General features: G+C 54.4%; 1 protein-coding gene across 5 annotated transcripts; it reads right to left on the reverse strand.

The window, feature by feature from the left end:
- Positions 1 to 775: 775 nt before the first annotated feature.
- Positions 776 to 12,767, reverse strand: EPS8L1 (EPS8 signaling adaptor L1). Of its 5 annotated transcripts, XM_031681604.2 has the most exons (20): positions 12,651 to 12,767; positions 11,981 to 12,033; positions 10,720 to 10,760; positions 10,475 to 10,533; positions 9,736 to 9,897; positions 9,282 to 9,431; positions 8,660 to 8,742; positions 7,985 to 8,246; positions 7,597 to 7,723; positions 7,310 to 7,398; positions 7,140 to 7,214; positions 6,894 to 7,042; positions 4,861 to 5,002; positions 4,715 to 4,743; positions 2,728 to 2,860; positions 2,508 to 2,639; positions 2,121 to 2,304; positions 1,762 to 1,936; positions 1,249 to 1,381; positions 776 to 1,160 (listed from the first exon to the last, which is right to left on the reverse strand). In XM_031681604.2, the coding sequence occupies exons 1-20, from the start codon at positions 12,750 to 12,752 to the stop codon at positions 1,074 to 1,076; spliced, it is 2,367 nt and encodes a 788-aa protein (XP_031537464.1). In that variant the 5' UTR covers positions 12,753 to 12,767; the 3' UTR covers positions 776 to 1,073. The 5 variants fall into 5 exon arrangements, 4 of the variants coding, with proteins under 4 accessions (XP_031537464.1, XP_015105085.2, XP_072822645.1 ...); XM_015249599.3 differs by having other exon boundaries at positions 4,715 to 5,002; XM_072966544.1 differs by having other exon boundaries at positions 4,715 to 5,002; positions 12,338 to 12,730.
- Positions 12,768 to 21,362: the final 8,595 nt, after the last annotated feature.

Here is a 21,362-nt window from a genome sequence, read left to right on the forward strand (position 1 = left end):
GGTGTCTAGAGAAAACCAGCCCCAAGCCAGCCTTGCTGGTCACGTGGGTAATGAGAAGCAGTTGCTGGCTGGCCAGAAGGAAAAGGAACAGGTTGTTCCTGAGAAGGCAGGAAGCTTCCTGTTAGCTGTCGTCCTGCAGGCTGGAGAGTGGCCAGGAAGCCTGTGACATGTTCAGGAGGCAGCCACTTATCCGGAGCTGGACCCCTGGCTGGAGGTGGGGGGGACAAGATGCAGAAGTGGATGCTGGGAGACTAACCTAACCTGGGGATGAGGGCAGGCTTTTCCAAAGAGGGTATTTGAGCTGGACCAGGAAGGCTAAACAGGAATTCAACAGGCAGAGAACTATTTCAGCCAGCAGAAACCAGCCAGTGTAAAACTCCAGTGGTTGAGGGGACTTGTGGGGCATGGAGAAGGGCAGGACCACAATGCATGGGGGAACGAGGAGGTGAGAGACGAGGTTGGACTGGTAGGGACCAAGCCGCTCAGGGCCTCGAATGCCCAGCTGTGGGGCTAAGATGGGTATGGAGAGCCAGAAAAGGAATTTGAGCAAGGGGTGGACTGGGCTATTAGGTGTTCAGAAGATCCCTCTGGAGAGAACTGGAAGGCAGAATGGAGGCTGGGAGGTGAGGAGGATGCCAGGGTTGGGGCCCCAGGCCGGGAGCAGAGAATTCAGAGAGCAACTAAAGCAAACGAGGGGCATCTCCTAGATTCCTTTCCTGTGGCTGTAGCTGGGGTGAAGGGTAGGTCCCTGGCCCCTGTAGAGAAGGGACAGCAGTTGACACCACCTGGTAAGGAGACTGTTTATAGACTGGGCAGCGTATCACAATGCACAGGGCTCCCGAGGACAAGCGCTTCCCCTAAATTGTCTCAATGTCCGTTCTTGGCCAACCCGAGAGTACCTGCTCAGGAGACTCCAGCAAGGACCGGCCAGTATGTCTACCAGGATGAGGTAAGACCACGGCTGGAACAGGTCCGCAATCCCTGGAAGGATCTGCTTCCATTGGTGCGGGCAGTGTGCAGAGTCCGTTCTCCCGCGGGGCTGCCGCGAAACTTCGCGGAGGGGCGGGGAAGGATCAAAGGACCTCCGTTTTCACCTTGTCTTCCATTCTCCTCTTTTGCTTTTTCATCACTGCCTCCAGCTCTGACACTTTCTCTTTGTCCTGGAGGGTGGGGTGGAAATCAGGACCTTGGCGTCTGAGCCCTTGGTGCCCTCCCCGGACCAGGCCCAGGACGAGCGTGCCGGCTCACCTCCAGCAGCGCACGCTGCACCGAGACCTGACTGAACACGCGCGCCCCTTCCTCGGGGCTCAGCTCCCGAAACTTCTCCTTCTGCAGCGAGAATAGCTGCGCACCACTCAGCGTGCCCAGCGCGGCAACGGTCCTGAGCAGGGGCAGCGAGGGCCAGTCACAGCGTAATCCTCCTAAGCCCCACCAGCCACTTCACGCCCCTTGTCCAATCAGAGCAGCATTCTAGTTCTCAAGCTGGGTGGTTGGGGGGCTGTGGACGGCTCCTGAGTCCCCACCCACCAACCACAGCGCGCCGTCCTCGGGGATGGCGCAGGGGGCCGGGCTGCACTCCGCCTTCAAACGGAGGCGGGGCTTCCCTGGAGACTCCAATCGGAGCCTGGCGTTAATTGCTGCACTCCTTTTCGACTAAGCCGCCCCCCACCCGCCGTGGTCTGCCCCCTCTCGGCCAATCAGGGTGCTCTGCCTCTAGCTTCCATGTCTCAGGGTCCCCTTTCCTGCACCCGCCACACTCACCCCGAGCTAAAGCCCTTGGCCTGCAGCCAGGCACGGACCTCCGAGGCGCTGGAGCGCGGGCTGAGCTGCGGCTCCGGGGCGCGGGGCCCCAAGGCTGCACGGCTAAGGCCCGTGAGGCCCTTGGCCAGGCGTGCCTGCAGCTCCTCGTTGATACAGAGCATCTGGGAGAATTTCTCTGCAAGCGGGAAACCGGAAGGCAGGGGGGACTCAGGGCGAAGGGCCCTGGGCTCACTGGGTAAGGAACCTCCAGTGTCCTCGTGATGGGGTTGAGGGTCCGTTTACTTTTTCTGAGCCTCGGTTTCCCTGACTGGAAAGCGAGGACAAGAACGGCTCACCGAGGAGGTGCCCCCAATACTCACCCTGTTTTCTGGAGTCCATGTTGTTGAGGCTCTCGCTGCTGCCCCGGGGGGACCGAGTCGGAGCAGAAGCCAGGGCCGGTGCTGGCTGGGGACAGGGAGCCGGAGCCAAGGCTGGCGGCGGCGGAGGGGGAGCGGGAGCCAGGGCCCGCGCTGATCCGGAGGCGGGAGGAGGAGTACTGTTCTCCTAGAGAGGGGAGCAAGAGGAGAATACCTGGATCAGAGAGGACTGAGACCCCCTCCCTCCTCCTGGAGGTAAATTTCTGAATCCTCAGCCACCTCCCTGCCGGTGACCTTGACCCCTTACTCCCCATGCCCCTTGTTCCCAGGACACAGGATCTGACCCCTAACCCCTCTTCCCGCAAGTCCCAGGAGTCTGCCCTGGCTCACCAGGCTGCAGTCAGGGCTTTGGCTGTGGCCCCCCGGCGGCCCCGGGTGAGGTGTCAGGATATTATAGGGTACATAACCCTCCTGCCCGCGCTGGTCCCGAACCTTCCACCACTTGCGCTCGTCATTCAGGACCTGGAAGAGGTAGAGGGAAGGGTTCAGAGGCTGTGTCTGCAGCTAGGGCTGGGTCAACTCCAACCCTTCAGCCCCCCATCACTCTAACCTCCAACAGGTCCCACCGCTTCACGGCCAGTTCGCTGCTGTTGCGGGCCTGGAAGTCGTAATTACATAGGACCCACTTCCTGGCCGGCTCCCGCTCCAGCTGGGGCTCAGCTTCTGGTTCCTGGTCTCCGTGACTGAGGAGAAGGGGGAGGGTTGTGGGTAAGGAGGCAGCCAGCCCTGCTGCTCTGGGCTGTAGGGTTTTGTGTGAGCTGAGGTTAAAGCCAAGCAGGGGGTCAAGGCAGCAGCCAGGTTAATACTGTTAACCGAGGTTTGAAATGGGAATAACAGTTTGAATACACTGTGCTCCTTGCACGCACCGTGCTGTAAGCACATGATATGGGTACTAGCATCAGCTCCATGGTATAGATGAGAACATTCAGGCTGAGAGAAATAAAGTCACTTGTCCCAGATCACACAGCTAGAGACAGCTGCTGTTTACTGAGCACCACTGTGTACTGAGGTCAAGCATAATGACAACACATAACCATAGTAAGAACAGTAGCGAACGCTTATCTAGTACTTATTACATGCCAGACGCCGTTCAAAGTCTGTTACATCTATCAGCTGGTTTGATACTAGAGACATCCCTTGGTTGAATCATGAGTTTGGACCCCCTAGTTCCTCTAGAGGCCCTATTATCTCCATTTTACAGGAGAGGAACAGTGATGTAAAACGACACAGTGATGTAACAGTCACAGAGCGAAAAAGAGGTGTAGGCTGGGGCCCCGGGCAGGCTGGCCCAGAGCTCCTGTCCTGAGTAACTCTGTTCCACCTGCACACACCTGGTCGTGAACCTGAGTGCGGCCATGACCCTGAGCTCTTAACTGCTAGCCCTACAACCTCACAGACTTCTCACTCTTTCAGGGAGGGATTGTTATTGTTTCCATTTTCCCTGCAAAGAACTTGAAGTGCGAAAAAGGTCAGTTAAAAGCCAGGGCTGTCATAAGCAGGGAAGGGGGAGTCCGCGAGACCAGGCAGCTCTGACACCCGAGTAAAAGGCACCTCAGGCCTACCTGTGCAAGGGAGAGGGGGGTCTTCAGGGCCGAGGCGCCCCCTGTGCGGGGCTGGCAGCTCCCAGCACGCTGTCCCTGCTGAGGCTCTGCCTGGGCCCTCACCCAGACCCCCTTGTGCTCCTCCAGCCTTGCTGCTTTGGTCTCTTCTCATGCCACGCAGCTTCCCTCCCACCTGCCCCTGACTTGCCCAGGGAGTCCAGGCTCCTCTAGGCCCTTCTTCCCCTAGGACTCAAGAGTCTGCACCCCCACTACTTGCTGGAGCCATGAACTTGCACTCTCAGCTCTCTCCTCCTCCAGAGACCTAGGAGTCCAGCTCTTAAGCTTTAATTTCCTTGACCTTTTACCTCCTAAAAGTCCCCAGCCTGACACCCTGCAGGGACGGAGACACTTGCTTTAGAGCCTTGGGAGAGCCCAGTCTTTGCCTCTCTCAGGAGCCCAGAGATACCACCACCTTCTAACTTCCCCAGAAACCTGCCCCTTGGCCCTTTAAGTCCCAAGCCTACTCCCCTGGATCTCCGAGGTCCCAAGCACCAGACTTGAGCCTTACTCTGAAACCCAACTGTCCAATTCCTAACCTCTTGCCGCCAACACCCAGGGCTCAGTTCTCATAGGAACCCAGGTAGGTAGCTTCCCAGGCCCTGGGAAACCATACTGCCCTCTTCCAGACCTCTGGTGACCCAGTGGTCCCTCTCAGACTTTACCCACTCCCAGCACCCTCCTCCCTTAGACCCTGGAATCTGGGCCTCCAGTTCCCTCCTCCCTCGGACTCAGAAGTCTGGGTCCCCTCTCCCTCCCTCCCTGATCCTCCCCCCTCTCCCAGCCCGGGCCCCTGTCTCAGTGCCACCTCACCCACCTTTGAAGAATCAGGAAGACAAAAGGAAAAAGAAAAAAGGGGGGCGGAGTTAGCACTGGGAGCCCCCAGGATGAACCCCACCAGGACCCCACCAGACCCAGCTCTCACCCATTAACACTCACCCATTGACAGCAACCTGGGGGGCGCTTTGCTGCAGGGGAAAAGAGCAGTGGGTCAGGTGGGGCCACGTCTGCCCCCCAGAATTCCCGACCTGGCCACCCGTGTCGCCCAGGGGAGCTGGCTGCTCTGGTTGAAGACGTAGCCTCACCTGCTGGCGCCGCCGCTCGTGCTGTAGCTGTTTCTCTACTGGGTCATCCCAGGTGCCGCCCTCTGGGTCAGTGGCTGGGGGCTCCCAGCCGCTGCAGAACTCAGGTCTGTATGGGGGTCCTTCCTCCTGGGGTAGCTCCAGCCTGTGGCCAAGGAGGGGCCAAGGGCTCAGGCATCCTGGTCTGGCCCCAGACTTAGCCCTGTCAGTAACTTCACGAAGTTTCCCCCCTTCCTTTAAGCCTTGTTCTATTCCAACAACTCTAACCTTGCCCCTTTTTGCCAAGCCCTGCCCCTGCCTCTAAGCTGCACCCAGGACATCAACTATACTTGTAAATACCGACTCCACTCATGCTGTGCCCCAGCCTCTGAATCTCACCTGATTCCAAACTGGGTTTCTGGCTACATACATCCTGCCCCTTTCCCTTAAGCCCAGCCTCTGGCTCTGCTTCTACCACCTTGAAGCTCTCAGCCTCCAAGCACACAGCCTGCGCCCTTTCCAAAACCACAGGCCAAAACTTTCCTAAGCCCACCCCCTCGGTAAGACCCCACCCCATTCCCCTAAGCCCAGCCTTTTGTTCGGGTTGGAGTTCTGGTTCAGTCTTTATCATGTTACAAAAAAAAAGCCCTATGATTTAAAAAAAATAACCAACACAATAAAAAAAATGGGCAGAAGACCTAAACAGACATCTCTCCAAAGAAAACATCCACATGGCCAACAAGCACACGAAAAGAACTCAACATCACTAATTGTTAGTGAAATACAAATCAAAACTAAAATGAGGTATCACCTCACACCAGTCAGAATGGCCATCATTAAAAAGCCCACAAACAATAAATGCCCGAGAGGGTGTGGAGAAAAAGGAACTCTCCTATGCTGCTGGTGGGAATGTAAATTGGCACAGCTATGGAGGTTCCTTAAAAAACTAAAAATAGACTTAACATATGATCCAGCAGTCCCACTCCTGGGCATATATCCAGGGAAAAACATAATTCGAAAAGACACATGCACCCCAGTGTTCACAGCAGCACTGTTTACAATAGCCAAGACGTGGAAGCAACCTAAATGTTCATCGACAGATGACTGGATAAAGAAGATGTGGAGATATATGTAATGGAATACTACTCAGTCGTAAAAAAGAAAATCATGCCATTTGCAGCAACATGGATGGACCTGGAGATCATCATTCTAAGTAAAGTAAACCAGAAAGAGAAAGAAAAACATCGTATCGCTTATATGTGGAATCTAAAAATAGGACACAAGTGAACTTATTTACAAAACAGAAAAAGACTCAGATATGGAGAACAAACTTATGGTTGCCAGGGGAAAAGGGAATGGGAAGGGATAAATCAAAGTTCAAATTTTGCACCTCTTGGGGGGGGGTGAAGATGTTAGCTATCTTGATTGTGGTGGTGGTTTCATAGGTGTATACAGCTATTAAAATTCATCAAATTCTACATCTGAAATATGGGTAATTTATTGTACAGGAATTATACAATAAAGGTGTTAAAAATACAAAGATTTATTTCACAACTTTTTAAAACAGAAAACAACACACTTCTCGGGGAAAGGTGAAGGATTGAAAAAACAGGTCCTGGGTACAAATTATTACAACACCACCTGGAGGTGACAGGCCTGCCTAGGAGAGAACCATGGGCACCGCCATACCACCACCACAGGGGACAGCTGCTGTCTGAGGCTCAGCAGACCGCCCACATGCCACCATCGACAGCAAAGCGTCTATATACATCCTACAGTCTTAAACCTCTCCTACACCCTAGTTACTGGTGTTTCCTCCAATCGTATCCTGGCATTTGACACAGTCCTGTCTCATCTTCAATTTCTTCGGCGACACCCGAACCCTAACCGCACGCACAACTACCTTCCCTCCTAGTCCCACCTCTTCCTCCCAACCCCGCCCCTAAATCACCACGCCTCCTACCTCCCAGTCCTGTCCCTCCAACCACCACGTGTCCTGACTCCCAACCCCGCCCCTCCAATCACCACGCCCCCCGACTCTCAGTCCGGTCCCTTACCCCGGGCGGGTCCACGAGTCTCCCAGCGAGGTCCAGAGCGTGTTTTCACGTTGGGTGACGTTGTCCCGCAGCAGCGCCACAGCCTCGGAAGTCAGATGCGGCCGCCGCACGCCGCTCGCGAACTGGGGGCCGCCCGAAGCGTCCACAATCTGGCAGGGGCACGGGAGGGGGCACGCCATCACACTTCCTTAACGTCGAGCCCTCCTGCTGCAGGGGGCCCTGGGGGCTGAGGCCGGGGCGTCTCACCATTTGCAGAGGTCCGAACAGGAAGTGCAGCAGCTCCTGGGAGGAGGGGTTGGCGATGTTGCCGCGCAGCCGGGCCTGCGGAGCGGGGGAGGCGCCGGTGTCAGTGTGCGGACAGGTCAGGTTTGCTATTCCCCTCGCCCCCTGACGCCCCGGCATGGACGCGTCCTCACCAGCAGGCTGAAGGCGTACTTGATTTTCTGAAGCACGTCGGTGTAATCGGCCTCTGAGGGCGGCTTGGCCCGCAGCGTCAGGAGGCCCTCTGTGGGTAGGAGGCAGGCGCGGGGATGGAGGACATGCAGACAACATCAGACAGGGTCAAAGAGAGGCAAAGACCAGTGAGACAGCCATAGGGAGTCAAACCGGCAGGGGGTGCGAGGGGAGCCGCTGGGGAGAGGGAGGATATTGGGGAGTGGACAGGGAGGGGATGCTCAGGATTGCCACTGGGGGGACCCCTCACCCCCCGCCTCCCGGCGCCGGGTCCTGCGGCTGCGCTCCCGGTGCTCCAGCACTCGGGCCGCCTCCGCTGACTTCTGCAGCCTGGATACGAAGCTCTCCACGTCGTCGAACACGTGGTTCAGGATGTCCTGGGGGAGCAGAGCAGGGGGATGCTTGGGACTCCTGAATCCTGGACCCTCATTCTCCTGCTGAAGCCCTCTCAAACCAAGGACGCTTAGACACACTCATGCCAGGCCGCGCGCTCTGATGCCTGATCCTGCCTCGATTCAGTTAAAGCCGGCCACACCCCCAGGAGTCTGACCTGGTCCCTAGAACCAAGGCCCACCCCCTGACAGAAGAGTCACACCTGCAGCCAATCCCGCCCCCAGCCCTAAGGCCGCCCAGCTCACCACGTCCCGCTCCGCCTGCAGACTGGCTAGTTCGGGGCCATGGGGGCCCAGGTCCCGGGAGGCCGGGTCAGCGCTGCTGGAGGCCTCCGCCCGGGCGGGCCTCCGCACCTCTTCTGCTTCTGGGATGGGATCCACCTGGGGTCGCCCGCAGCCCGCGGCCGGCTCCACCCAGCTGACCGCAGCGCGGACTGTCGGGCGGTGCTGCAGGGGAGGGGTCTCCGCAGCGGGCAAGGAACGGAGCTGCAGCTCCTTTCTCGTGGCCCTGCGGAGGGAGAAGGGGAAAAACAGAGGCTGGGCGCACCAAGGGGTCCAGGGAGGGGAGAAATTTTGGGCTTAAATCGGAAACACTGTGGCCCAAAGGGTTGGTCAAACCTAGGATCAGAATGGTAGGGAGAAAGCTGGGTGAGACATTGGGGGCGGGGAGAGCTCTCAGGAGGGAAACTGAGGCAGACGGAGGCGAAACTGAGGACTCCTGTGAGGAGGGGTACACCTGTTTGGGAGGTAGAGGGAAGATCTGAAGCTCGGTTTGTTTGACCCCATTTAAAACTCGCTCTGCTCTAGGCCAATGGTATCAACAGATTTCTCGGATGGGAGACTGTGGCCCAAAGAGGGAAAACGGCCTCCCAGAGACCTGCTGGTCCGCTCTTCTCCCTGCTGCCAGTCCAGCCCCCTTACCAGAGCGCCGCCGCCCTGCGCTCCCCGCGGCCCGAGCGGTAGCTGTGAAGAGCCCCCTGGATGTCCTCTCGGATCAGCTCCACCTGCCAATCACGCCAATTAAGCCACGACCCCACCCCACCCCACCCCAGGTGGCGCTCGGGCTCGAGTCCTTGGCTCCGCCCCAGACCACGTGCAGTCATCGCTCACGCACAGCATCCACGTACGTCCACGCCCTGGACTCATGCCTTGGCCTTAAAACTGTCCCTGACCTATGTCACTCTCCAACCACAGGCCTCGTCCAGGTGGCGCCTCGCCCCTAGACCACACTCAGACCCTCTCTTTCCTGTTCTGTCCACATTCTGCCTGAGCTTTTAGCCTCCGTCTCCATTCCACCCTCACGTGCCTTCTCAACCCTATTTCAACCTGTCCTCAAACCCGCCTCCCTTCCGGAATTTCTTTCCAGGTCACGCCCCCTCAGCTGGCCCTGACCCCGCCTTTGCCCCAGACCACGCCTCCAATCTTAAAGGCCCCGCCGGGCCGGCGGCCCGGGCCCGGACTCCGCCCAGTTCCAGTTCCGCCCCTGGAATCTGCAGCGTCCCAGCCCGGTCCTGGGAGGTGGCCGCGACTCCGGCCCACTCACCCCCAGACGCAGGCCCTGAAAGAAGTGCACGTCGGGCTGCGTGCGCTCGGAGTCCTGGCACACGAGAAGCATCAGTGAGCAGCTCTGGCCCGGCAGCATTACCGTGTCGCAACGCACGATGGCGCTCAGCGGGTACGACTCCAGCTCCTCCTGCGGGGTGGGACAGCGGGTAAACTGAGGCCTGGAGCCAAGGATACGCCTAAGCGGCGACAGCAGTGCCAGCGGGCACAGGCACTGCACAGGAAAACCCCTCGAGTTTAGGGATAACGACCCTGTTTAATAAATGAGGCCAATGGGGCTCAAAATGGGGAGGGGTCCTTTGCCAAAGTTCCCAGAGGAAGGACGTGCAGGAGTCATGATTCACACTCAGACCCCTGATGTCTCCAGGGCCAAGCTCTCCACGCCTCGGCCAGCTCAGTCCAGCCACTCCTTCCACCCGCGCGCCCCGTGGCACCTTGGAGTCCGGGTCGAGAAGCGCGACGTGTTTGGGAGACACGCGCAGTAGCATTTCCTGGGTCCAGATGCGGCCTTGGCTGTCCATGAGGGCCAGCTTCCGCGAGGCGTCCTCCACCGTGTGCACGCCATCCTCCTCACCCAGGCAGAAGGTCACCAGGTGCTGGCAAGGGGACACGGAGAAAGCAGTGAGTCCGAGGATGAAGTCAGGTGTGCTCAAAATTCCCTGGAATCGGCCCTCCAGCCTGCGACTAACCACACCTCCTCTGGGAACCTTCTCTGATCACCTGCTCCCCCTCTTCCCAGTGTCCTTTGTGTCTTCCTTCTGAATTACTAGCACCTGGCTCTAGCTAAAGGCTCCTGGAAGGCAGGGGACTGTCTGGATTTTATCTAGTCCCTTCTAAGCACCTTTACCTCCATTAGAGCACCTGGGACCTTTTGCTGATACCTCTGGACCTTGTCTGACCCCTACCCATCCAGGATTGCATCTGATTTGTCCCTGTGGTCCAACCCGGCACAAGAACTGGTTCAGGGGAAAAGTTGGCAGATTCAAGTGGAACTGAGTTCCTCCACTGAATGCCCACATCTGAGGCAAGGCAGAAGTTCACTTGGCAGATGAGCAAAGTGAGTTTCCCAAGTTCTTTCTCGCTTGGAGGTCCAACTGCTTTCAACATCCCATCACCTCAGGCCCGCCCTTCCTCCCACAAGATTCCCGGTGGCAACACAGACCCCAGACTCACATTGACTGGATACTGGGAAACATCGGCCATAACCTCTGTGGAATAACGCTTCCTCTGTTCTGCAGGGTGAGGAGAAATGGATGCAGGAGACCAGGGAGACCAGACCCCCAGCCCTGCCCCCCAAGACAGAAAGGTCCAGGCCCCCAGCCCCCTCCCTCCTAAAATTCAGGAATCCAGCTCCTCAGTTACCTCCTCCCTTAAACCTAGTTTCTCTCTGCCTGGGGTTTCCTTGCCCCTAAACTCACCATAGATGGACTTGGCACTCCGTTTGGGGGAAGCTTCTGGGCTAGTGAAGGAAAAGAGGGGTGAGAGGGGCTGTGGGAATTGGGGGGCAGATCATGGGGGGTTTTGAGTGCCAAGCAGAATTGCACCACTTCGTTGTGAGGGCAATGGGAGCCATGGAGGGTTCTGAGCAGGGGAGGGCAGGGCTAGAGCTGGACTTTAATAAAATAAGAATGGCAGTGGTGCTCGGTGGTGGTGGGGAGTCTGGTCTCTACTGTCACACAGATCTGGGTTTGAATTCCCTGTCAGCTACTGCTTTGCCATAAGATCTTGGGTAGGAGACCATCTCTCCTGCCTTAGTTTCCCTTTCTGTAAGACAGGGGTTAGTTACCCTATAGCCTCCATCTGGTAGGGCTGTTGAGCAAATTCAATGAGATGATGCAGCTGAAGTGTTTTGCAGCCTCAAAAACTGTTGCTGTTTTGATGATGCAACGGACTTAATATGCAGTAGTTACTCAATAAAAGGGATTTTTTCACAACAGCAGTTGTACTGGGAGTATCTTCTTCCGTTCCTACCCCCATAGGCCAGGATCTTTTCAGTCAAATCCTTCTCTCTCTCCCCCTGCCCTCAACCTCCTCTTCAAGATCACTTTCTCCAAGAATTCTTGAGTCCCCATTTCCACAGAAATTACAGAAGCTCAGAGCTTGGTGGGGTGGGGGGGGGTGGATCAAGATGAGAGATGATGAGCAACCCTTTCATTCAAACCTCTGCTCCTCATCCTACTGCTGTCAGTCAAATCCCCCTACAATTTGATTACCCCCTGAGCTAGAGAACTCACTACCTTACATCTCCTGTGCATCTCCCAGGCTTCTCTTTTTGTCCTTCTCCCTGTTCACTCCAAGAGACTCAAGCCTTCATTATAAACAGATCTAATTTTTCAGCAAAGGGTCAATATTTAATAATATAACAACAACAGCCACAGCAGGTCTCATGAGTTGAACACCTGCTGCAGGTTTGATTCTCTGCTAAGTCCTATACGTGCCTTATCCTGTCAAGCTCTCAAAATTGTCCCTGTTTCACGGATAGGGTGTGGCCAGGGTCACACGACTGCTGAAAGACTGTTAGCACATGGATTTGAATCCAGGTCTGCCTGCTTGGGAGCAGGAGGGAGAAAGCTCAGGCGGTCTGCAGAGTGTCCATGCCCAGGCTGCTGTAAATGCCACCTGTGGGTGTGGGTGAAAGCGGGGGGCTGAGGGAGGGTCCTGATGGACAGGGGTACTTACCCACCGGTGGCGCTCATGATGCTGAGAATGGGGAGCTCCCACCGCCTGGAGCCCTGGGAGCCAGGAAAGAGGTGAGGGCTGACCTGACTGCAAGACCTATGCTTCCTGGCCCCAGCCCCTCCTCCCTCAGACCCGGGATTTCTGGCCCCAGGTCCTCAGCCCTTAGACCAGGAATCCGGGCCCTCAGGCCCTTCTCCCTCAGACCCGGGAGTCCAGGCCCCCAGCCCCTCCTCTTTCACACTTAGCACACAGCCCACAGCCCTCAGTCCCTCAGTGATCCGTGTACTCAGCTCCCAGAAAAACTACATGTGCTCTATTTCCCTTCCTCTGCCAGGGATCCTGTCTCCCAGCCTTTACCTTCTCAAGGGCCCAGGAGTCCAGGCTCAGAGCTCCTTGTCCCTTAGAACCAAAGGGTTTTGACCCCACGACTCCTCAGAGAACAATTCATCCAGTTCTTCAGCCCCTGTGGCCCCTACAGTCCTCCTTCAGGTCTTGGGGTCCGGTCTTCCAGCCCTTACCTCTTCGGGACTAGAGCTGAGTTTCCCCAGCCTTTCCTGTGTCAGGACTCAGGAGTCCAAGCCCCTTGCTCCTCCTCCCCAAGACCCAGGAGTCCTCACCTCCAGTCCCTCCTCGCTAGGACCCAGATCTCTTCCCTGGGTCCCCTCCTCACCGGCTGCCAGGCTCTGTCCGACGGGAGGCTCTGACCTCTTCTCTCCCTTCTAGACACGGCCCCTCCTTCCTGCTCCCTCCCAAGGCCCTCCCGCCTCCGCATACCTGAGCACTCACCTGGTCCAGCCTAGCTGGAGTGGCCCCTGGGCGGGGCTGGCAGAAAGACCCAGGGTGGGGGCTGGGACGTCCTCAGGGCAGCCAGAGTACAAGTGTTTCGATCCCAGCACTAGCAGGATCACAACAGTAATCTGGTGTCACACTCCTGCACACATCAGGAATCCCCCCTTTGAATTCTCCTGATACCTCTGCAAAGTTAATTTCCACTTGTTCATAGTCCATGTGGAAGGGTGGGCTTTGACCCCAGGGCCATCCATCTTTCCGTGTCTAAGGCTGGTGTCCATCCCTGCTCTGCGCACACCTACTGTCTGGGGTTCCTGTCTTCACCAGTGCCCTCCGCTCCCACCCCCTCCCCTTCCCTCTTCCTTTGGAAATTTCCCTGAATAACTCCCTATGATAAGAGGTGAGACTTAATGGCCAGCAGGGCTTCAAGGACATCATGGAAGTTGACAGGCTCCTCAGGCATAAAATCTCCTTTTGAGAACTTCCCCTGTGCCATGGTCCTTGCTAAATAAATTATAGACATCACTTCTTCTCCCACCCCAGTCAGGTGCATGTTGGGTGTCTCCATTTCACAGATGAGGAAACTGAGGCCTATAAGGGTTCAGAGACTTGCTCAAGGTTTCACATGCAGTGAGTGGTCTCCCTGCTGCCTTCATCTCCCAGTCCAGTCTCCATGCAGGGGCCCCAGAGATACCTAAGTCAGCTCACATCACTTCCTTCTCAAAATCCTTCAATGGCTCCCTGTTTCTCTGGATAAAAGAGGGCCTTCCACAAGGCCAAAAGGGATATTACTCTACCTTATCTCTTTCCTTGTTGCAGCACATGGCCTCCTTGCTGCTCCTTGAGCACCCGGATGCCGTTCTGCCTCAGGGCCTTTGCACTTGCTGTACTCTGCCTGGACCGCTCTTTCCTCAGATATCCTCAGGACTTGCTCCTTCACTTTCTCCAGGTCTTTGCTACAATGGCACCACCTCAGAGAGGCCTGGCTGCCCACCTTATTTAACATGCAGCAGCCCTTACTCTCCCCTCCTTCATAATCTCTCCCCCTCAGACCAACACTTTGTTTTTCTGAAAGTTATCACCATCTAACACACTGTGTTATCTGTTCATTTTGTCTATTTTATGTCTCCTCCATTAGAATGTAAGCTTACCGAGGACAAAGACCATTGTATGCTCAGTCCCCCAGTCTACCTGCAGCATGCAGAATCGGCTCTTGTATACAGTAAGGACTGGAGTGACACGGGTTGAATGAATGAGTTTTTGCATTTGGTGCACTATTGCTTCATTGCTTCATTGAGCACATGTTGACCCCACAGTCTACACTAAGTGAGGCTGGAAATCAGAGAGGGCACACCCTGGCCCTAGATCGACAGGGATGAAACAATGGAGAGAAAGAAAAATAACCACCTCTGTGATGGGATGGCAAAGAGCCCACGTGGATGTGGGTTCGAGTCCTGGCTTTGCCATGTAATAATTCTGGTAACAATTATTGTGTGCTTCTGTCTTCCTCTGAGTGCAGTGTATGTGTGGGTATGTTTCTAAAAACCTCACTGCATCCTATGAAATGGGCTCAATTACCCCTGTTATACACACAAGGAAGCTGAGGCGTATGCAAGTTGTTTGTCTACAGCCACACAGCTAATAACGGGTGGAGACAGCTGAACCCAGGCCATACAGTTTAGACCCTGTTCCCTTGTTGTTACTCTGCACCAACACCTCGTGACCTGGCCCCTTTCTAGCTGTGTGGCCTTGGGCAAATTACTTAGCCTCTCTGTGCCCCAGATCCTCAACTCTAAAATGGGGATCACAGCACTGGGAGGATCAAAGGAGGTTATGGGAGCTCTCAGTGCAGTAACCGGAGAAGAGGAAATGCCAGGTGAGTGTTAGCAACCACACAGATAGGTTTTCATTCCACAGGTACTATAATGGCAGTTGCTAAGGGTGCCTCAGAAGCCCAGGAGTGGCCACTCCGAGGGTCAGGGCAGGCTTCCTGGAGGAGGAGGGGCGGCCAGGGCTAAACCTGAAGGGCAAGTTTGGCAGCCCCAGGTGGCCTAGAGGATGAGGGAGGAGTGTTCCAGGCCTGGAGCTGCCTGAGCCACGGAGGGGAGGGCTGACCAGCCAGCGGGGGTGCTGTGCGCGGCTGGACACACCGACGTGCTGGGCGAGCGGCTCTCTCCTGTGCAGCAGGCACAGCGTCCTGCGCTTCCCTGTGTCCAGCTTCTGTCACTCTGTGTCTGTAACGCGTCCCTCCGTGCCATGTTTTCTGAGCTTGGCCCAGCCTCGGTTGGGGTCCGAGGGAAGGAGCAGACCGGTTACTCTCTGTGAGGCAGATTGGTACCCCACGGAGAGAGAAGACAGAGGCTGAGTAGGGAGGCCACTAGCCCAAGGTTACAGTGGCTCAAGGCCAAGATAAACGCAGTGCTGGCTGAGCCAGGCCCTTGCTCCAGGTGCAGGTGGAGAAGTGCTCTCACAGAGGCGTTCAGGGGGAGTCAGGGGCCAGGGGTCCTGGGTCTGAAGGAGGACGGGTGGGTCTGAAGGGGGAGAGTGCAGCCAGCGCAGGCTCCCCCACAACCCGCTGCTCTGTGGTCTGGAGCAGCAGGTGAGGCCGAAACCGAGCCTCCTCCGCCCTCTCGTCAGGGCCCAGGGCCTCCTTCCTCCTTCTCTGGCCGCAGAGGAGGCCCCTCCCTCTCTCCAAGCTGGAACACGTGGTTCCCAAGTGCCAGTGGAGACTCACACCCCACATAGTCTGACTCAGTAAGTCCCAGGCGGCAAATCTGGGTCTTGGAGACTCACGAGGGGGAACCGGGTCCCCGGCCCCCTTTCCAATCCCATGCCTGCCCATACCGATAGTGCAGTGCCTTTTATGGAGTGAGCTTTAGGACTCTGTGGATCTGAGTTTGCCTCTGTCCCCGAACTGGGAAAGCTTTGTCCTCGGTGGACTGGACTATCCTCTCCATTGCAAGCTCCCAGGAACCAAACAGAATTCTCACTGCAGCACCTTAAGCTAAGATCCTCCGTGTATCATATCTGAAACCACCCCTATCTCCTGCCTCATCCTCCTCTCCCAATGCATATCCCCTACCCCATTCCTCAGCTGTAGGATTTGCTGATGAATTCTTAGGACAAAGCAGGGGGGTCAAATTCACGGGAAATGGGAGATATGGCAGGTTGCTGGGGACAGGGCAAGTAAATTAGATGGGAGCTGGGTCTCAGAAGATATGTTTACTTACATGTTTGTTAATTAATGTATTCATTCAATAGATGGTCAGTGAGACTTAATTTGTGCCTCTTTCTTTGCCCTCAAGAAGAGAGCCTGATTGGGGAAACAGACCCTGTGGCACCCACAGTAGCAATTAGCAGTGATACGTGAACTAATGGAGGTGACAAAAGGATATTGATTGTCCCCAGAGGAGACCTTTATTCTGGCTTTGTGGTGGGCATGTGAGGCAAAGAAGATTTTCCCTCATTAAGTGATAACTGGATAGGGTTCGGAAGGATGAATAGGAGTTTGCCAAGGAAGATGTGGCAAGGAATGATCTTCTAAGCTTGGGGAGTAGCATATGCAAAGTCTCGACCTTGTGTAGTAGCAAATACTCAAGCACCTACTGTGTGCCAAGCACGTTCTGAGGCTGGACAGACAAAACCCTGGCCCTGTGTTGTTGCTATTCTAGTGGGTGTGGTGGGAGACGAAGATAAACAAGTAGGCACACTCATGTGAATAAGACTTTCCAATTGTGGTAAGCCCTGTGGAGGAAATAAAACAAAGGCAAAGAGATGGAGTGACTGAGGGGCAGGCAGGTGTGGCCACTTCGGGTGAGGTGCTCAGGGATGGCCTCTCTGAGGAGGTGGCACTGGAGACTTGACCTGAATTTTCAGACAAAGCTAGGAATGCAGAGAGGATTTCAGGCCGAGGGAACACCTTGGGGAGGCGGGTGGGGTGCGGCTGGCTAGAGGAGACGAGGCTGGAGAGAGCTATGAAGATGTCATGATGTTGGCGTTGACAACGACAATTGCAAATGAGAGGGTGGCCAAACTCCAGTAAAGGGGACTGCCCCAAGCCCGAGTCTCAGGAAGCTCCCAGGGTGACTGAGGAGGTGACGCAAACGTGGGCTACCCGAAACGGGCCGGAACGGCGGTGGCTCCAGCAGCCTGGAAGCTCAGAGGGGATCTTCTTGAGGCTTAAGGGGTTAGGAAAGGCGTTTTCCTTGGAGTTCCTCTGAGACTGGCCGGCTCTGCAGACGGCGCAGGGAGTGGCACCAGGAGGGTGAGTCGAAGAACTGGCCTGGCTGGAGGAGGAGGCCGGGGGAGGGAGGCTGGTGGGGAGCTGTTTGTTCTCTGGGAGGGAGCCAGGGTGGATGTGTCTCCTGAAGCTGGACAAATTTGATTTCCAGGCTGGGGGTGGTGGATACGGGGCCCCCGGGGACAGTGACGGGGCAAAGGCTCCAGACAGACTTGAGTTTGGATTCTGAGTTGGAGCAAGTGACTTTACTCTCTGAGCAAATGATTCTCAGATTGTTCTCATTTCTTCCTCCCTAAAAGGAGCATAAACCCTAGTACCCGCTGTAAAGGCTGGTAGAAGATGAGGTGCCAGGAGACGTGTAAAGTGCTTACAACAGGGCTCAGTGCTCGGCCAATGGATGAAAAATAGACAAAGGAATGAATCAATAACTAAATGAGCGGATCCACCTGCAGTGACAAGGGATGCTCCTGCAGGCAGACAGCTCTGCGTCCCAGTGCCTGCTCTGACACCTCAAGCAACCGACGGCCTCAGTCCTAAGCTTCCAGTAACCACTCATTTATTCAAGACATTTATCTGTTCATTCAACACGTGTTTACTAAGCACCTACTCTACACCAGGCACTGTTCTAGGTACCAGGGAACTCAGCAGCCCCAAACCTGCCCCTGTGGAGTTTACACTGTGGTGGAGAACAAAATAAAAAAGGTAACAGTGTAGTATGCCAGATGGCGGCAATAAAGCAGGGAAGAGGGCCAGGGAAGTCCAGCAGGTGTTTCGGGGGTTTTCTTGGAAAGTCAGTGTGGTTGGGGAAGGCCTTGCTGAGACCGTGATATCTGAGTGAAGAACTGGAGGGAGTGAGGGGTGGGCATATCTGGGGAAGGGTTTCCAGGCAGGGGCAGTGGCCAGTGCAAAGGTCCTGAGGTGGGTGCGCACACGGCAAGGCCAGTGTTTCCGGGCAGAGTGTCGAGGGCAGAGGGGAGGATATGAAGTCAGAGAGGTGATGGGGGAGGACTGTGGGTTCCCAGGTCACTATAAGGATCAGAAACTGATGGGGCTATAAAAGCAGAGCTTTTTAATTGACATACAGTCAGTTCACAACGTTGTGTTAGTTTCTGGTACACAGCATAGTGCTTCAGTTATACACACACAACAGCTAACACAGAACGGGGGGAGCACAGAGACCAGCTGGGAGGCTTTCCCAAGAATCCAGTGAGAGCTAGCAGCCACGCAGATGCTGAGGCGTGCTCATATTGTGGTTATAATTTGAAGGAAGGGCTGGCAGGTTGTGAGAGAAAAAGAGGATACAGGGGTGACTCCATGTTTTGCTCTAGGCAATTGGAAGAGTACAGTTCCTGTTTTCTGAGATGGGGAAGCTTGCTGCTCTAACAGACGGGCCCAGACTATTCGTGGCTTAAATCAGGTTGAAGCTTATTTCTCACAGTTGACCTGGAGCCCATTTGGCAGCTCTGTGATCCTCAGAGACCTAGGCTCCTTCTATCTCATTTCTCTGCCAAAATAGGGTTTCCACCTCATGGTCCAAGAAGGCTGCTTCAGCTCCTGCCATCAGATCTGCCTTCCAGCCAAAAGAAAGGAAGAAAGGGGGGAGTGCGTTTTTCTTTTAAGTACACGTCCCTTCTGCTCACATCCTATTGGTCAGAACTTACATACATGGCCACAACTAGGTGCAAAGGAGGCTGGGAGATGATTCTTTATCCTGGGTGTTCATGCACCCAGCTATAAACTAGTGGGTCTGGTACTATGAGCAAGAAAGGAAGTATGGATGTTGGGGAACAACTGGTCAACTTTCCCCAGTAGGTCCCCAAGTCTGCTCTTCCTACATCCCTTGTGTCTCTTTTCAGTCCATATTCTATATCTCAGCTGGAAACAAAATTCCTAAAACATCGATCTGCTCATGGCCTTCCATTCCTCATTACTCTTCCGTGGCTCCCCATAGATCTGCTCATGGCCTTCCATTCCTCATTACTCTTCCGTGGCTCCCCAGAGCCCTCTGAATCAAAGTCAGGCTTCTCAGCCTAGCACAAGAGCCATAATCTGGCTCCATCTTCCAACCACTCCAGCCTCATTCCTCCCACCCCTGCCACACCTTACACGCCTCCAGCTCTGCACGTACCTGTGTGCTATCTTTTGCTTAAGCTAATCTCACAGTTTGGAGCTCCCTTCCTGGCCTGAGGAAATCCTATTTGTTCATATGGCTGTGATCACCACCACTTCCTGCAGGAAATTTTCTCATCCTTATTACAGAGAGGGGTCCTCTGTCTCTCATGAGCTCTCAGTTACCCTCCCTGCCTTGTAGCTGGGCTGGGAGATCAGCTGTTAGTATGGGGCCTGTCTAACTCCAGGGAAACTCACTAACTCCCTTCCTGACTTTCTTCCTCCTCACCACTCTTCCCTCCTAACCATGCTCTGGCCCTCCTCCCCTCTTCCCTTTCTTCCTCCCAGTTATGGAGCTGTGCATATGCTGCACTCAGCACCTGTACTAAACAAACAAACAAACAAACAAGCAAATCAATTGTTCCATCTACTATGGCCATGTGACAAATCATTCCAAGACCTAATGCCTTCGGACAAGGGCCACATTTATTTTTGCTCACGAATCTGCCATCTGCATAGAGGCATCATATCTCTGCATCCACAGAGGCTATGGTACAGAACCCCAGGCCTGGATCTAGACAGATCTTGTTTCAAATTCCTACTCCATCTTTGGATGTATACCTTGAGCAATGACTTTCCCTCTGTCAACTTCTGGCTCCTCTTACCCACCAAAATGATGAAGAGTTAGTATCCTTCATATGTAAAGAGTTCTATGAATCAATAAGAAAAAATTCTCACCCCTTCACCCAACAGGGAGAGAGGGGAGCCATCTGCTTGGTGGAGGCAATGTATCTCTACTCCATTTGGTGATGGCTGGGGTGGGCTGGAAGCTGGGTGGCATCTGGGCTGGAAAGACTCAAATAGCTGGAGCCTTGGGAAATCAGGGCTCCTCCTTCATCTGAACTTTTCTGTATGTGATCTGTCCAGCATGGTACTTAAACTTGTTTTTCCATGTCAGCTGAGGGCTCTGAAGATGAAGGGAGAAAAAGAGAGAGAGAAGACAGAGAGAAGAGAGAGAGGGAGGGAGGGAATTGGGTGCTATAAGCCCTCAGATGGGGAAAGCAGAAGGCATTGAGGGCGAATTCTCTCAGCACCTGGGACAGCACCAATGATCATCAGGAATTTATTAACAACATCAACAATGATAAAGGGGTGCTCAGCCTACCTGGTAGTCCAAAGAGATATTCTAAACACTTTGCGTGCGTGTGGGAATCAAGTAGGAGGTCCTCAGGGGAATGAATTTGCATGCATTGTTCTCTTTATAATAACAACATTGCAGCCAGCGCGCTCTGGCTCTTACTGTGGGCTAGGTCCTTGCCATGAATTACTTGTTACTACAGAGAGGAACATTTTCCTATGTATGTTTCTTTTCCAGTGACCAATTATTCTCTTAGCATAAATTCTTCCAAAGGGAATGGCTGGGTCAAAGCTAGGCACAGACGGTTTTGCCATGTTTTGCTGAATAGCAGTAGTTTAGGAAAGCTGTACTAATTGACACTCTGCCAGCAGGTATGTGTACCTGTTTTACCACATCCTTGCCAACACTGGGTATTATCATTGCTTTGATCTTGCCAATCTGATGGGTGAAAAATATCATCTTGTCATTATCCTAATGAGCATTTCTTTGATTCCCAGTATGGCTGAGTAGTTTCATGTGTTTGTTGACTTTCTTTCTTTGAAAGTTGCCCACCATATCCTTTGCCTAGGCTCCCCTCTCTCCTTGTGGGTGGGGGTGTGTGTGTGAGAGTTTTTTCTTATTGATTCATAAGAGCTCTTTACATATGAAAGAAACTAAGTCTTCATCATTTTGATGGGTAAGAGGAGCCAGAAGTTGACAGAGGGGAAGTTACTGCTCAAGGTATACATCCAAAGGTGGAGCAGGAAATTTGAAACAAGATCTGTTTAGGTCCAGGCCTGGGGTTCTGTACCACAGCCTCTGTGGAACTTTTCCCTTTCTAAGGTCTTGCCCACTCCATGGTCCAGGAGCTCTGAGCCTCTGCAATTTCAGGAAGGGGAGAAACTTCTCACCAGACCCAATCACCCTTGCCACATCCCCAACAGCAAACCTATTCTTTATATTTGTTGTGCAGATTAAATATTTGGCACACACTACTCAATAAACTGTACTCAATAACCATACCTGGTATTATTATATATAGCAACTATAATAGCATAGTTGGTATTATTGCTTTTTTGAAAAATTTTTCTCTTCGGCCACATCTTTTGCCAGCTGCCTACCCCTTC

This window comes from Vicugna pacos, chromosome 9 (assembly GCF_048564905.1).
Source record: "Vicugna pacos chromosome 9, VicPac4, whole genome shotgun sequence".
Classification (NCBI taxonomy): Eukaryota; Metazoa; Chordata; class Mammalia; order Artiodactyla; family Camelidae; genus Vicugna; species Vicugna pacos.